The sequence below is a fragment of the Amaranthus tricolor genome, chromosome 2 (assembly GCF_026212465.1).
Source record: "Amaranthus tricolor cultivar Red isolate AtriRed21 chromosome 2, ASM2621246v1, whole genome shotgun sequence".
Lineage (NCBI taxonomy): Eukaryota > Viridiplantae > Streptophyta > Magnoliopsida > Caryophyllales > Amaranthaceae > Amaranthus > Amaranthus tricolor.
The window spans coordinates 38943056-38958974 of NC_080048.1; the positions used below are offsets into that span (position 1 = coordinate 38943056).

General features: G+C 32.6%; 2 protein-coding genes across 2 annotated transcripts; one reads left to right on the forward strand and one right to left on the reverse strand.

Annotated features, from left to right (window-relative positions):
• Positions 1 to 212: 212 nt before the first annotated feature.
• LOC130806550 (L-ascorbate oxidase homolog) lies at positions 213 to 6420 on the forward strand. The gene is made up of 8 exons (XM_057671679.1): positions 213 to 635; positions 2060 to 2169; positions 2830 to 3100; positions 3196 to 3298; positions 3996 to 4341; positions 4585 to 4950; positions 5054 to 5132; positions 5706 to 6420. Exons 1-8 carry the CDS (start codon positions 489 to 491, stop codon positions 5934 to 5936), a joined length of 1653 nt encoding a protein of 550 aa, XP_057527662.1. The 5' UTR covers positions 213 to 488; the 3' UTR covers positions 5937 to 6420.
• A 2659-nt stretch (positions 6421 to 9079) lies between these two features.
• On the reverse strand, positions 9080 to 14131 carry LOC130806247 (glucose-1-phosphate adenylyltransferase small subunit, chloroplastic/amyloplastic). The gene is made up of 9 exons (XM_057671255.1): positions 13734 to 14131; positions 11679 to 11975; positions 11317 to 11586; positions 11054 to 11233; positions 10619 to 10722; positions 10418 to 10529; positions 10194 to 10292; positions 9788 to 9907; positions 9080 to 9441 (listed from the first exon to the last, which is right to left on the reverse strand). The coding sequence occupies exons 1-9, from the start codon at positions 13965 to 13967 to the stop codon at positions 9325 to 9327; spliced, it is 1533 nt and encodes a 510-aa protein (XP_057527238.1). The 5' UTR covers positions 13968 to 14131; the 3' UTR covers positions 9080 to 9324.
• Between the last annotated feature and the right edge of the window lie 1788 nt (positions 14132 to 15919).

Genomic DNA, 15919 nt, shown 5'->3' on the forward strand with positions numbered 1-15919 from the left:
GTCACAGTTTGTTCTGTTTCCTGAACACAGTCAAACAATTAGGCTAAATTAGGGGAATCTATTCATTTCTCCTTCATTCCCTATCCTCATTTCATTCCGATTTCCTTGTGCGAACCAAATGGCGTGTGAAAAATTAATACGGTTAAACTCAATGAAAATGTTACTACCGACAATTACTTAAAACCCCAATTAATTTCATAATTCCGTATCCGCGCCTCTGCTTTCTTCATTGTTAAGCCATGATATACTCCATTAAATAACCAAACAAAATTCTAAAAAGCAAAAAAAAAAAAAAAAAAGAAAAAGAAAAGCAGAGCGTATAATTCATAATCATACCCATCTTTTCTTTAAACCATCATACAATAATGTAAGATCTGTATGTAATTTACTTAACATACAAGTTCTTTAATTCTTTTTCTACTTCCTTCTTCATTTTCCCACATTTTTGTATAATAATTTCAAGTTTGAATAGTGATTAATTGAACGAAATGAAGGATTTGAAGAAGAATAGTGTGTATTTTCTGGTATTTTTGTTGATTATAATGTTGGGTAGAAGTAATGGAGAAAGCCCATATAGATTTTTTAATTGGAATGTTACTTATGCTGATATTTATCCTCTGGGTGTCAAACAAAAGGTACTCTTTCTTCAACTTCTTCTTCCTATTCTGCCATTAAATTTATTCCCATGTTATTTACTGGAATAAAATGACAAATTACATTATTATATTTTGTGGGTTTTTTTTTCTTTTAATCCGTTTTTTTCTAATAGAGCCAAAATTCATTTTTATTGGTTTATGACGGTGAGTGTTTGGTAAAATAGTTTATTGAGTTATTTAGCCAACATATCTAATGCGTCTCTCGAAGTGAACGTCTCTCGCACCGATTTTTGTTAAACCATTTAGGTTATTTAGATACAAATAGATACTTTGATGGTCTTATTATTTAATATTAGTGTTTTAGTAAATTAGCTAATTACTTGTATTTGGTAAATTATTTGTTTGAAATAAATTTGTTTCATGAATTAACTAGTTTTGAATTTATTTTCACCGTTTTGTTTAAGAGGTGATTTTGGTAAATAACAGTGATTCGTAAAATTAATAAATTTCTTTATGTGTTAGAATTCAATACTTGAGTATTTTGTGATTTTAATTTACTATTTTATTTTATTTATTTATTTATTTATTATTATTATTATTATTATTATTATTATTATTATTGTCATTTATGGTGATTGATTAGAAATGTATGAGATGGTGAAATCTGTTGATGAAATCTACTAGTGTTATAAAATTGTAATAGTAAAATGACTTATGGATTGGCCTATTAGTCCAATGTGGGTTGGATTCTCACCGCCTCTAAAACTTACTTGTAGGGGATTATCTTTAAAAGAATACACCTTTCTATTTAATTTGTTTCTTATTCATTAGTTAAAATAGTATTTCTAAATTTAATATTAATAATCTTTGCATTGAAACGAATCATTGAGATTTCACTAGACTATGATTTAACTAATCACAGACTAAGAATAATGAATAAATAGTATAATATTCCTAACGTTGCGAGTAATTCGATATTCCTAACGTTGCGAGTAATTCGAAACGGTGGAAGTATAACAAAGTGAGATTTTGATACTTCTATATTTTATAATTTTATTGTTATTTGATCTATATATGATTAAATATATTCATTGACAAATTCAAAAAGTCGACAATAATAGCCTTATAGTGAGATGATCTCATACAAGACGCATTTTAATAGTAAATAAAAGAGAGTAAATTTTATATAATTACTTGTCATAACGACCATCTAACCCTCCAAACCATACCTTGAGAGAGCCGTAGCGGCCTAAATACACATTTAGACTTCATGCATTTGTGTGTGAGTAAAATGGTGGAATTTTATTCTTTAATCAGCTTGAAATAAGGAGGTGATGAAATCCCCTTTCTTTTAGGTTTTACTGTTTCTTAATATGAAGCATGGAGTCAAAGTTTTAATTAAATACTAATATTTTTGTTGGTAGTTATTGGGTATAATCTAATAAATGGGTATGTTGAAACAGGGGATTTTAATAAATGGGCAATTTCCAGGACCACCCATTGAAGCAGTCACTAACGACAATTTAATCATCAGTGTCTTTAATTCCTTGGATGAACCTTTTCTCCTCTCTTGGTACCTTTTTCTGCTTTCCATTCCTTTTTTTTCTTTTCTTTTGACTGAGATGAGACTTTTTCGTTACTATTTGAATTGGAAAACATTGTCTAAAATCAATCTGGATTCTTTAGACATTTTATGCATATATATTTTAAAAAATACTAATAAAATAACGATAAACAGTAAATATGTTTGTAATCCAAGAGTTGTTGTTTTGAACACAAAATGTTGTATGAGGCAGTCTTATTATGGGACGCACCCTATTTATGAGTTAAATATACAAATTAAAATAGTTTATGATGATACATGCTCCTTGTTAAGAGGTCGTCTCATCGATTTTAGGTGGGAGTCAATTAATGTCATTGGGGTGATAAATGAAAAATATATGAGTTGGTTACTTGGTTACGAGTTTGAATCTCATCCATTTGTTTATTCATTTCAAGTAAAATATATAGCGGTAGGTATGATGAGGGTGTGAGTTACATCTACACGAGAGCTCATGGTCCTATAACGTAAATAAACACTGATATTAAAACGAACCTTTGAACACAAAATCTCTTGTGCTAAAATGGTGCAATCTACATGAAGCGAATTTTATTTTTACATTTTTGCTATAGATTATAAGAGTAGATCAAAATCTAACATTTGTGGAGGATTTCTTCAATTATGAATAACTAGGAATGGCATACAACAAAGAAGAAATTCATGGCAGGATGGTGTATATGGAACCAACTGTCCCATTCCTCCTGGAAAGAACTTTACATATGTCCTCCAAGTTAAGGATCAAATTGGTAGCTACTTTTATTTCCCATCGCTTGCTTTCCACAAAGCTGCTGGAGGTTATGGTGGCATCAGGATCGATAGCAGACCTTTGATACCTGTTCCTTACGCTCCCCCGGCTGGTGACTTCACTGTTCTTGCCGGAGACTGGTATAAAATGAATCACACTGTAAGTGGGTTTGTTTGAGTTAATGGTTTACGGGTTTAAAGAACAGCCCTGACGTTTTCGTGTACTAAAATTGTTTATTCTGACCGAATGTGCAGGATTTACGAGCAACCTTGGACAGTGGACATGATTTGCCTTTCCCTGATGGACTTATCATCAATGGCCGCGGATCAAATGGATATACTTTCACTGTGGATCAAGGTACTCGGTTTAGAAGCAAAATCGATACATTTGTGAACTCATTTGTGTTAACTTGTCATTTGAGCCTTATTTTAGCTGATCTTGTCGGGGAAGAATCTTGGCTCACGCCTGCCTAGGCCTTGGCCCGAGTCATTTGATTAGAATTTTAATTAATATTATAGATACTCTCCTATGAGATGGCCTTAGCCGTGCAACTGACCTAGGCCCATTAATTTTTTAAAAATATTCTGACATACTATTTTTAAGAAATCCAATTTTAAGACTTAAAAGCTCAATTTCAAAGTTTTTAATATCAACTATAGTGTTTTAGTCATTCCACTTTAAAGTTGAAATGAGAATTCTAAGTCTTACAATTGGTCTTTTAAGTCTTAAAATTGGCTTTTTAAGTATTGAAATTGACTTTTTAAGTCATAGAACTGTCCAATTCCATGATTTAAAATGTCAATCTCAAATTCTTGAAATTGGTCTTTTAAGTCTTCGAATTGGTCTTTTAACTTTTGAAATTGATATTATAATTTGTGAAATTGGTAAAAAAATATACACAATTGGGCCGACCCAATAAGACAGTCTCACCCAAGTTTTTGTGTTAATATTAAATTGTTGAACAGTTGAATTGGTTCTATACATGTGTAGATAAGTGTTTATTAGTCCATCCTATGCTAGTTTGTTTAGATGATGGTTGATTGTTTGGTGACAGGAAAAACATACAGATTTAGGATATCGAATGTTGGGATATCGACATCAATCAATTTTAGGATTCAAGGACACGATTTGATACTCGTGGAGTCAGAGGGAGATCACACCCTTCAGAACACTTATTCATCCCTTGATGTTCATTTGGGACAATCATACACTATTCTTGTTACAATGGATCAACCTCCGCAGGACTACTACATCGTCGTTTCAACCCGTTTCACCTCTCAAGTACTTACTACCACCTCTACTCTTCATTATAGTAACTCAGCTACGGGTGTTTCTGGCGATCCTCCTGGTGGGCCCACGACTCAGATTGATTGGTCTCTTAACCAGGCCAGATCCGTCAGGTATACTCTGACTTTCTATTGTATTTGGTACCAAATGTCAATCGGAAATCACTATTTTGTTCATTAAGGGTAAGATTGTGTTATTGTGTACATCTACCCCCCAAACCCCAGTAGGTCGGGGCCATCTAATGGCACCGGGGTAATGGAATGAAGTTCTTGCTAATAAATTTTGAACCGTGAATCATAATGTCTATTGTGGAGAAGCTAACGCCTTCTTCGTTTTACTTTTCAAAACGAGAATAGGCAAAATCTGACAGCCAGTGGACCGAGGCCTAACCCTCAAGGTTCCTACCACTATGGGATGATCAACACAACGCGTACCATCCGATTAGCAAATTCTGCTCCAGTGATAAATGGGAAGCAGAGATATGCAGTAAATGGTGTATCTTTCATCCCAGCAGACACACCATTGAAGCTTGCTGACTACTTCAAGATTCCAGGTGTTTTCAGTCTCGGAAGCATCTCAGACAGTCCTAATTCCGGTGGTGCATATCTGCAGACGTCTGTGATGGCTGCTGATTACCGAGCATTTGTTGAAATCGTGTTTGAAAATCCCGAAGATACTGTCCAGTCTTGGCATATTGATGGCCATGTTCTCTTTGTTGTCGGGTACTAAATTTCATACAAGTTCTGTTTTGTTAGTACCACGAGCCTTATACATTACACAGTGTCACAGTTTAATCTAATCTCCGCTTTATTTGAATTGAAACAGAATGGATGGAGGACAATGGTCGCCTGATAGAAGATCGAGTTATAATCTAAGAGATGCAATTTCAAGATGCAGTGTGCAGGTACCAACCCGTTTAAAATCTTAAACTGATGGCCCAATATATGTTATATATGTCAAGGAACTAACTCAACTAAAAGCTTAAGCTGATAGTTGAGGTCCTAGGATATGATATATACTCTAACACGCCCCCTTACACGAGAGCCCTTTGGGTTAAAGTGTGGATGCAACACAAACCCTTTTCACGTTGAGGGGTGGTTGAGATTCGAAACCGTGATCTCTTGCCATGTTAGCTCTGATATCATGTCAAGGAACCAACTCAACCAAAGCTTAAGCTGATGGTTGAGGCCCTAGGAAAGTTATATACTCTAACAATATACTATATCACGCTTCCTTACACGAGAGCTCTTTGGGCTACAAGTGTAGATACAATATAAATCTCCACCGCGCTTACCACCTAGAATTCTACTTGAATGGAAGGGTGAATGAGATTCTAACCCATGAGGCCATGACATGGGCTCTGACACCATATCAAGGATTTCTGTCCAACCAAAAGCTTAAGCTGATGGTCGTACTTGTAGACCCGTGTAGACCTAAACCAAAATGGGTGATATTTGTTCTTTGTGCACAAAAACAGGTCTACCCGAATTCATGGACTGCAGTATATATGCCTCTAGACAATGTAGGAATGTGGAATATAAGATCCGAAAACTGGGCGCGACAGTACTTGGGTCAACAATTCTATCTTAGAGTGAATTCACCTGCCAATTCATGGAGAGACGAATATCCGATTCCTAGCAATGCGCTTCTCTGTGGTCAAGCCGCAGGGCGCTCAACAAGGCTCTACACTTCCAAAATGCTGCCATGAGCCTATAACTGTCACCAGCTGAAAGTAAAGTGACTACATATATGTATGGATCTTTATTGATTCATAGGCTTTTATACTACTTCCTTACTTTTGTTAGTCTTCAAGTCTATGGTATTATACTGCCTCTGCCCAGATTTAGCTGCCAGATTATTGACTAAATTATTCTATAGATGTTTCAATTATATTTGATTGAGGAAGAAAATCGGATGCAGGAGTGATTTTTCAATAGTTTATTTTGGAGAAATCCACATTAATAATCTAATATTTTGTTCGGTTTTGTCAATAATCCACCTTAAGATTATTTTCTAATAACTTAACATGTCTTTAGTTTGATGTGAATAATTCAAATTTTGTCTTAGTTTGCTAGCAGACTGACAGCATACCCTATTATTATCTATTATTAGTAATATGATATGTTGTGGAAAAATGTATGACAAAGGTTAGATTATTAGAAAATAATTCAAATATGAGATTATTCACTGCAGATGGATGAGAGGTTGGATTATTAATATTAATGTTAATTTATCCTAGTTTTTTTTACTATTTATAATCACAAAAACTTGTATGTGGCTGCCTCGTGTGTACGACCAAAAAATTTTATACTTGCCGAATCCAAGTCTTAAAACATTCATTTCAAGACTTAAAAAATCAAATTTGTAAATTTAACCATATTTTTGGTTTAGTTTATAATGTTAAATTTGACTTATTTCTATTGTTGGTTATGACTACCGTAATCTCTTCTATAATTTTCATTCAAACAAATAACTTACTTTTTTTTATCGTAGTCATATAATTCTTTTATTTTTCATAAAATATTCCTTTTATTAATTTCAACATTTTATTCACTGTGCTTGATAATAAAAAAATATCCATTAATGTGATTTCTTAGTTTATATCATAAAGTGCCTTGAAAAATCTTCATTAAAAGACGGACATTTTTAAATAAGATCAAAAGAGATACCATGTTTATATTATAATTTATAAGTGATAGCTATGTCTAAATATTCGCAATTAAGATCTTTAAGATAATTGAAATTATATTATGTTCTTTTGATTAAATGGTAGGTTGAGATTATTTAAGTTGCCTAATTTATATTAGAATAACCAAAAGTTCTTGTAATAATTCTTTGATGAATATTATAGGATTTGATGATATTGTAGTTTATATTGAGAAATCTAGATTGACCATATCCAAAATCCAATTATATATTATAGTAATTAATTTATTTAAATACAAGATTAGAATAATGATTTGATTTTGTACACCTTATGAACAAATTCTTGCTATACTAACAATAAACCACTATAAATAGACATAAATAAAAAAAATAGAAAAATACAAAATATAAAAACAGGAAGGTAGCTGTAAGAAAATTTATAAGTAATAATGGAAGGAAAGCATATTTGTACTTCTAAAATGGTTTTTGTTTTGTTTTTGATGTCCATCATCCTCAACTCTTCCCATGCAAGAAGTAAGTCTTCTCTTCTTCCTAAAGTGTGTGATCTCTCTAACTTTATATGTATATATTTTTTTTTATAATGAACCTTTAGTATAAAATGAAATAATTTATTTTGAGCATTTTAGTATTACTTAATAACATAATTATTTAAAAATGTTCTTAAAAAATGGGGAAATTTGCACTAAAATCAATGATGAATTGATTCAAATATTTAAAGTTAAATTGAAAAGTTTTAGTCACTTGTGAAATGTCAACAACCAAATTCTTAAATTAAATTGTTTCATCCTATGTTTCTAAGTTACCTCAGAGTTCCTAAAAATTAATTTTAAATAAAATTTCCCATTAATTTCTTAATATTTGAGATAATATTCATGTTAATTCGTTCTTAAACTACAATCAAATTACATATTCTTATATAAGATGGTCTCACCATAAGATAACTCTTATATAGGTTGAATAAATCAACTAACAAATTATTAACATATGGATTCCTTATTTTGAGATTGTTTCGCTAAAAAACGGTTTCTCACAAGAGTAGCTCCAATTAAATTGATTCAACATATAGTGAACTCATCACTTCTTCACACATTTAATACTTCTAAGAAACAAAGAAACCTTTTTAATTAGGGGTTAATTTCTATGTAAATTTATCATTTTATTTTTACTATTTTTATTTTTAGCAATAATTTCACTCCTTTTTTTATTCTCGTTCACATATTTATTCTCCCCTCATCTCATCAAGTCATTTCTTTCTTATAGTTTTATTTTATCTTAATTCTCAAACTATAGATTAATGACAATTAGAAAGTAGATAGCGTGATTTCATGAGGATAATAGAGGGAATATCTTGCATATAATATTTATATTATTGTTGCATAATTTTTATGAAAATAATTAAATATTGATGCAGGAGTCAGTGATCAATCAGATTGCAAATTTGTAGAAAGTGCATGCAAAATTAAAAGTGATGATTGTGTGAAGATATGTGGTTATGAAGGCCACGATCCCAATATGGCATTATGTGAACCTAATGGACTTGGTGGAACACATTGTTGTTGCATAATTAGTAATAATTTCCAAGAAAAATTACAAAAATTCAAAAATTATTTAGATAATTTTTGATATAACTTTACTCGAGTTACCCAAAATTATTGCCAGTTTATCAAAGTCGATATGCTTCTACTTATGTCGTTAGAAAAAGCCGAGTTAATTGAATAATCATTCGATTTCATTTATGTATATTTACTTTTTTGTACGAATGGTACAAAATTCTTGTGACCGTATCTTGTAAGGATATGATTTCTTCCATCCCTTTTAGCTAGCCTTGTTGATACACAAAAGTTTTTCTAAGGTTTGAACAGCCAATCTCCTAAGAGACCGTCTTTATGAGAAACGTCTTTTAAACCCAGTCCATTAAAGCTTAACGTCTACATACCGTATCCTTAATGCTTACTTGCAATTTCCTTAATCTTACTTCAGTGTCCATAGATGCTTACTTACAGTATCTTTAATGCCTACTTACATCATCCTTAAATGCTTAGATCTTTAATGTATACTTATAATATCTTAAATGCCTATTTGAGATCTCCTAAAACCTCACCGAGTAAGCGTACTGAAATTATTCTACATTTTCCTTTTTTACAAAGAAAAATATAATTAACCAATCCAATTAAAGACGGTGTCTTCTCTCACAAGAATTTGTGATATAATAATCTCAAAATTTTATTGGAAGATGTTATTATAAATTTCTACTAATCAAAACATCTTTACAATAACGTGGGCTCCAAATTATAGCACTACATGCAAAAGAATAAAGATCAAATTATTTACATACATAGATTGAAGTGGTAGAAACTAGAGACGCTCTTAGTTGATCCTTGAACAGCTACAAGAAAATTAAGCGCCTTTTATTTGGTTTACCTGCGGTTTTAGATGACTGTTCCGCTTGGAATCAAGGCATCCTTGATTATGGTTACGATTCCGCTCTTGATGAAGTATCCGTCGGTTTCTCTCGCGGCTTCTTGTACATTATCACTGTTAATAATCTGCAACAACACGAAGGCGGATGTTAAATCTGATATCGGAAACATATTTCGCATTAAGTATGACTAGCACAAAGTCGTAAAGTTTAACACGAGCTCCTTGAGCACATAAAATTCAACTAATGTGGCATCACTTTGTTCGATATTGAAAAAACAAGCATTGTGAAGCTTAAATCATATCATCATCATCATACCCAATGTATCCCGCTCATATACCTCTCATAGGGCTATGAGTAGGGTTTAAAGAGGGAAGGAAGACGGCAACCCATACCCATAAAAAAGGATGCGGCCAAAGAATCCCTGGCTCAAATACAAGCAAATCATAGTCATCTTGAATAGAGTTACAAACCTTGACATCGTCCCCAATACGAGCATTCTTGTCGATAATTGCACGTTTTATATGAGTGTTCTTCCCGATCCCAATAGGCACACTGCCCTTGGTGGCCAGGAGTTTCCTATCAGCATCAGTCTGCAAGGAAAAAGAACAATAACCCATTGGAAATGCTTACACAAACAAACAACTAAAATTGATTAGTTGCAGAGTCAAGTTGTTGCATTGCAATTATTCAAGCATGAAAATGCAAAATACTTTTGAAATTACCAGTGTCACATGATTCGTTAACCTCCTCACGAATCATAAATCCAAAAAAAACCAATTATAATCCGTTTTGGACTATTCTTGGGCAAATTTAAGCGAATACACTGCTTATACATAAGAATCCTTAAAACTTCTAGTTTTTAGTGATTGCACCTACCTCATAATAATCAGCTCCCATCAACAATGTATCCTCAATTATTGCACCTTCGGAGATACAAGATCTAAGACCGATAACTGAATGATGAATCTTGCAGTTCTGTACAGAGTATTCAACGTACGAAATATCATCACAAAATACAGCCAAGTATAGAACACAAAGTTTGTTTCAAAGTTCAAATTGGTGTAATATATCAGATGCATCACATTTTCCAGCAATCTTACCTTTATCACACAGCCTTCACCGATAACACTGTCGGTTATATCAGCATCAAGCATCTTTGAGGGGGGCAAATACCGAGGTTGCGTATAAATTGGAGATGAACGGTCATAGAAGCTTCAGAGAAGATCACAACATTACAGTTTTACTACAGAATCGATCAAAAATAATGATTCATTAATTATTTTCCCTGCATTAGAAGTTACCTGAAATCAGGCACCGGCTTTTTGGTTATACCCAAGTTGGCATTGTAAAACGCCTCAATTGTACCAATATCTTCCCAATAACCATCATACAAATAGGCTTGGACCTATACATAATTGAGCACAAAGTAAGCAGAGAAAAATTCACAGTGGGGGTGTTTGGCAAAATGGTTTATTAAGCAATATTAGCTTATTTCGGCACGAATAGAGGGTTGAATTGTCAAATCAACCATTGTTAATGTTTGGTAAACTAGTTTGTTGAAACAACTCATTAATATGAATAAATTGTTTTGAACAAGATACTCATAGCAGTGGGTTCAAAATCCAACTAATAAAATCAGCTGGTAAAATAAGCCATGGTTATCGGTTAACAGCTATTAGTTGTTTGCCAAAAACCCCCAATAAGCAAAGAGAAAGAGAGGCGAGGCACAAACATACTCTCATTCCAATAGAAGTAGCTCCCGGAATGACTTCACTTCCGAAATCATTAGCACCAGGAAATTGGTCCCGAAGCAAATTTAGCATTACATCTTTGCTGATAACATAAATGCCCATGCTAGCTATGTATGGCATTTCTTTCGCTCTCTCATCATCTAAACCTAGGATGGTGGTATCAACCTAAAAGAAATCATACAAAAATCGTAGTTAGACAATAACATTTTAGATACTTGTAGGTAAAACAGCATGTGAGAAAGAAAAACCTTCATCGCTTTCAGTTGTTCTCCTTTAGGTTTCTCCGCAAACTCTATGATTCGTCCTTCTTCATCAATTTTCATTAACCCAAATGCAGTAGCACGCTTTTCGTCCATAGGTAAAGCTGCAACAGTAATATCCGCATCAGTTTCTCTATGAGCTTGGATAAATCTTTCATAATCCATTCGGTACAAATGGTCGCCTGCTAGAACCAAGAACTCTAGAACATTGTGCTCTTCAAACAGCCACAAATACTGCCTGACAGCATCGGCTGTACCCTGCGGTCATCATTTCCGAGATTACTGACTTGCATACAAGAAATTTCTTAAACAATCAGTATCGGTAACACTACGACTAACGAGCAATGCACCTGAAACCAGTTAGGATTCTCTGGACTTTGCTGAGCAGCAAGAACTTCTACGAAACCCTCACTCTTGTAACCTCCCATGTTGCTAGCATATGCTCGAGAAAGATGGCGATTGAGAGAAGCGGAATTGAACTGAGTAAGAACATATATTTTGGAAATGTTGCTGTTCAAACAGTTGCTGACGGGTATGTCAATGAGTCGATAATTGGCACCGAGAGGCACTGCAGGCTTTGCCCTCTTCTTTGTCAATGGATACAGACGGGTACCAGCACCACCTCCAAGTATAATACCAAGAACACTCTGCATCACAAACACACATCGTTCATAATCCCAATAGAAAATCAAACTTTCTCAGACTGTTTCAAACCGTAAAGACGATAAATTCAGCAATTACACTCATCGATTGAATGAAAGCATAATCTTAGTTTTAAAAAGCGCGAGGCGCATCGAGGCACTAAAGTTCCTTAGAGCTAAGGCGCAAAGGGCAAGGCGAAGGCGCGAGCTTTTTGTGTGCTAGGCGCATTTTTTCACTAAAGCTTAAAAATCAATTTTGAAACATTTATAACATTCAAATAACATGATATTCATATTTTAGTATCAACGAACTTGAAAACATTTATTATTCTTATAGTAAACACTACTTTAGCACAAAACTATTATAATGAGAATACAAAGAATTCCCAAAGTTATTTTCTTCTTCGCATGCTTTTGTTTTTCTTAGAGAAGCAACCTTTTTTTAACTTCATATGCAAGTAAATTTAAGTTTCGAGTTATACTTCTTTTTCGAACAAAACAAGCATAATTAATTACCGAACCCAACAAGGAGGCGCACCGGACACACAAGGCGTGAAGCACATCGAGGCGCCCAAGGCGCACCTCTTGTAGTGGGCTTTGCCTCACCAAGCCGAGGCGTTTTGGCCGAGCCTGAGCTCAATGCACAAGCAAAGCGAGGCGTGGTTTTTAAAACTAAGAGCATAATCAGTTTGTAATTGTCACACTAGCTTATCATATTACATTTGGAGCAAGACAGCATTCATAGATGGTCCTTGTATCGTATAAACTTCCATATAGAATCTTTTAAGAAAGTTGTAAATTTGACACATTTGCAAATTACAAGTTCAATGAAAAACAACCTCTTTATTATAATTATTATTATGTTTCCTCCGATTTTTAATACTGCTTCCATAGTAGCCACAATTCATCACACAAAATTGTCTTAAATGTTCTTTGTGTATACTATGTTATTCAGACTTTTCATTTTGAGTAACATACCCGTGTCGGATCCTTGATGCTCGGACATTGGTATGACACTTTGCCACTTTATTTTATGCATTAAATTGAATATTTACACACGTCCGAAACTTGAACAAGGATCAGTATCCGACATCAGTGCCCAAGTCCAAGTAACTTAGTGTATATAAAAAAGATCTCAGCTCTTGTTTGATTCCTCAATATATCTTTTCATAGTAACAACTTATAGTTTTTAGTTATGCAGTAGGCTTCAAAATAGTGTATTGAAAGGCATGAAAGGAAAAAATGCAGCAAATATTAAAATCCGGCAATTTTAGGGTAATGGAATGTGTGTATACATACATAGGCACCTTTCCAGCACAGAACTTGATGCAGCGGAAAAGATGCATAGAGATTCAACAAGCATGAGCATAAAAAATGTTTCTTACCTTATGTGAGAATCAAGATAACACTTACCGTCACGAAAGGCTTATCTCTAATTTTCAGTTTTCAAATCACTAATAACAAATTAAATCAAATCAAATCACCAGTCATCAACATTTCATTGCATCAAAGTCACATCCATACTAATAAAGGAACTCTACAACAGTAGAACTGAATAAACTAGCAACAATAATAATAATATTTCTTTAAAAAAAACAAATCAAAAAATAGAAAAAAATCAAACACAAAATTCAGATTAATAAAATGCAATGGCAATTGAATTAATCAACAAGAAAATAAAAACAAAATTAGTATTTTAAAAATAGAAATGAAATAGGAGGTGAACAATTAAACAACGTAATGATAAGGAAAAAATGAGCTTACACGGCTGGCTTCGGGATCTAGACAAGTCTGCGAATTCTTCGAATCAGAAACCGCCTTAGGAGAAACAATATTAGGGGTTCTTCTAGCATTAGAAGAAATTCTAGAATTGCGGCGATTGAGAAACGAAATGGTTTGAAATTTGTCACCAGAAAGAGAAGAAGAGGAGAAAGCGAGATTAGGCATAGAATTAGAAGAAGGAACAATAATGCCACCGGTGACAGTCATACCCGCCATTGATAAATGCTCTGCTTTGCTTAGCGAAAATTGAACGATAATGAGACTGCGAAAGGGGAGTGGTGGGCAAAGGAGAGAGAAAAATCTGGAGGAGATTGATTTGGAAATGCGCGATATGAACCGTCCAACAATATCATAGATTCATAGTATATTAATATAGTCCATGAACTATTTTTTTTATCATTTCTAATTTCTTAAAATAATCATAATATAGTTTTAAATTAACCATATACCACTCCGTTCTTTAAATCTTGCGGCATTTGACTTCTTTTTCCTCCATGCACAATTTTATTCAATAGTTAACATCTCTAAATTACAAATTAATAATTCCTCCATTCTGACATAGTTGTTACCTAACTATTTAAGGTATTGTTCATTATTTAAGCTTATTATATGCATTGCTGTAAATGTTTTAAAAAAAATATAGTTAAGTTGGATCTTGTTTAAATCGTCTAATCGCATGTTTTTACAATATTGAATTTTTAATTTTTTTTAATTATGCATAACTCAAGATATAAATGATCAAAATAACACATTAGATTGCTTAATGAAGTGAAATATAGCAAGTATAATGAAACAGAGGAAATATATTTTAAATCGAGACAATTCAAACAAAATCTCATATGACTATGTTTTAACTTTTTGATTAACAACAATAGAATAATCAAATTTTGTTGATGAATAGTGCACGGTGGTCAAATGGAGCAAGATTTAAAGAATGAAGTACAATTTGGAAGTAAACAAAAAAAAAACTATTTTTTATATGGACCCGTGATGGTCTCATACGATATGATATGTTCTAATTTTGGACAATAGTTTTTCATTTTCTTTTTAACTTGATCCACGCATTTTAATTCTCTTTTAATTTTATTAATTATAAAGTATTTAATTTTTCTTTAAAAATACAAATTTTCTCTTTGCTATTTCCCCAAATAGAAAAGAGGAGCATTCTATGTTGTCTAATCCAAATAAAAAAGAATTTGAGTCAAAGAATAGAATGATCGATAAATCTGTGATAATCAACTCAATAAAATTTAGTCAATTAATAATCAAGGATTAATTTATTGGTTTTGATTTATGTAATCAATTCTAATTTTCTATTAAGAATTTGACATTGTTATTGTTAGAACGAAATATTCTTTAGTGTTTTTTGTTTGTATAGGCTACCCCAGTAATACTACAGGTAAAGAAGGAGAATTTAATTATTTTGTAAATGGTAAGAATTAAATTTTAATTTAAATATAAAAAGGGAAATCTCTCAATTACTTCATTCAATCTATTATATGTGTTATTGATAGTGCCTTTTTTCAATCTCCACTCACTATTAGTTGCAAGTATTTCAGAACGGGAAGAAGTATTAGATTAATTTAGACTAATTCAAGATTTTGGGACTTGTTTTGGGGTGATATTTGATATGTGAAATTATCAATGAGATCTCTGTGTTTTTGCATTTTATTGTTGGTATCCCTATATTTTGTCTATTATCAATGATATCCCCAACATATTCAAGTTTTTGTATGAAAATGCCTATTTTTAAACATTATCAATATTACGATTGTAATTAGCATAAAATATTAAAATAATATAAATAATTGAAAAAACACATAGAATCAAAGATAAAGTGCATACCATGAATGATTGGCCTGTTTGAATTACATATCTTACCAACTCATTTGTCTTGGTACTTGTGATTTTTGATAGAGGTGATATGGTATTGAAATGATATGGTGGATCACCGTTTATGTCAATTTTTGCACGAGGCCTTGTCTATTTGATGATATTCACTTTATTGCAACAATACAAAATAAATTATTAACTAGGAAATAGGAAATAGGAAAACTCCGTGGTGGTTCAAATATGCTAGTAACTAGTAATTCCTTTTGAATTATTTTCAAATCATATGTACAATTAGAAGTATTATAAGTAAAAAATGTAAAAAGTTCCTAATATAA

Bases quoted from the DNA above. Each gene is read 5' to 3' on its own strand.
- LOC130806550 (XM_057671679.1), top strand. From the start codon at position 489: ATGAAGGATTTGAAGAAGAATAGTGTGTATTTTCTGGTATTTTTGTTG. The intron at 2,170-2,829 runs GTACCTTTTTCT...ATGAATAACTAG, and splicing joins GAACCTTTTCTCCTCTCTTG to GAATGGCATACAACAAAGAA. The intron at 4,342-4,584 runs GTATACTCTGAC...AAACGAGAATAG, and splicing joins AACCAGGCCAGATCCGTCAG to GCAAAATCTGACAGCCAGTG.
- LOC130806247 (XM_057671255.1), bottom strand. From the start codon at position 13,967: ATGGCGGGTATGACTGTCACCGGTGGCATTATTGTTCCTTCTTCTAAT. The intron at 11,234-11,316 runs GTTTTTCTTTCT...GATTTCTTTTAG, and splicing joins AACAACTGAAAGCGATGAAG to GTTGATACCACCATCCTAGG. The intron at 10,530-10,618 runs GTAACTTCTAAT...TCTTCTCTGAAG, and splicing joins AAGCCGGTGCCTGATTTCAG to CTTCTATGACCGTTCATCTC.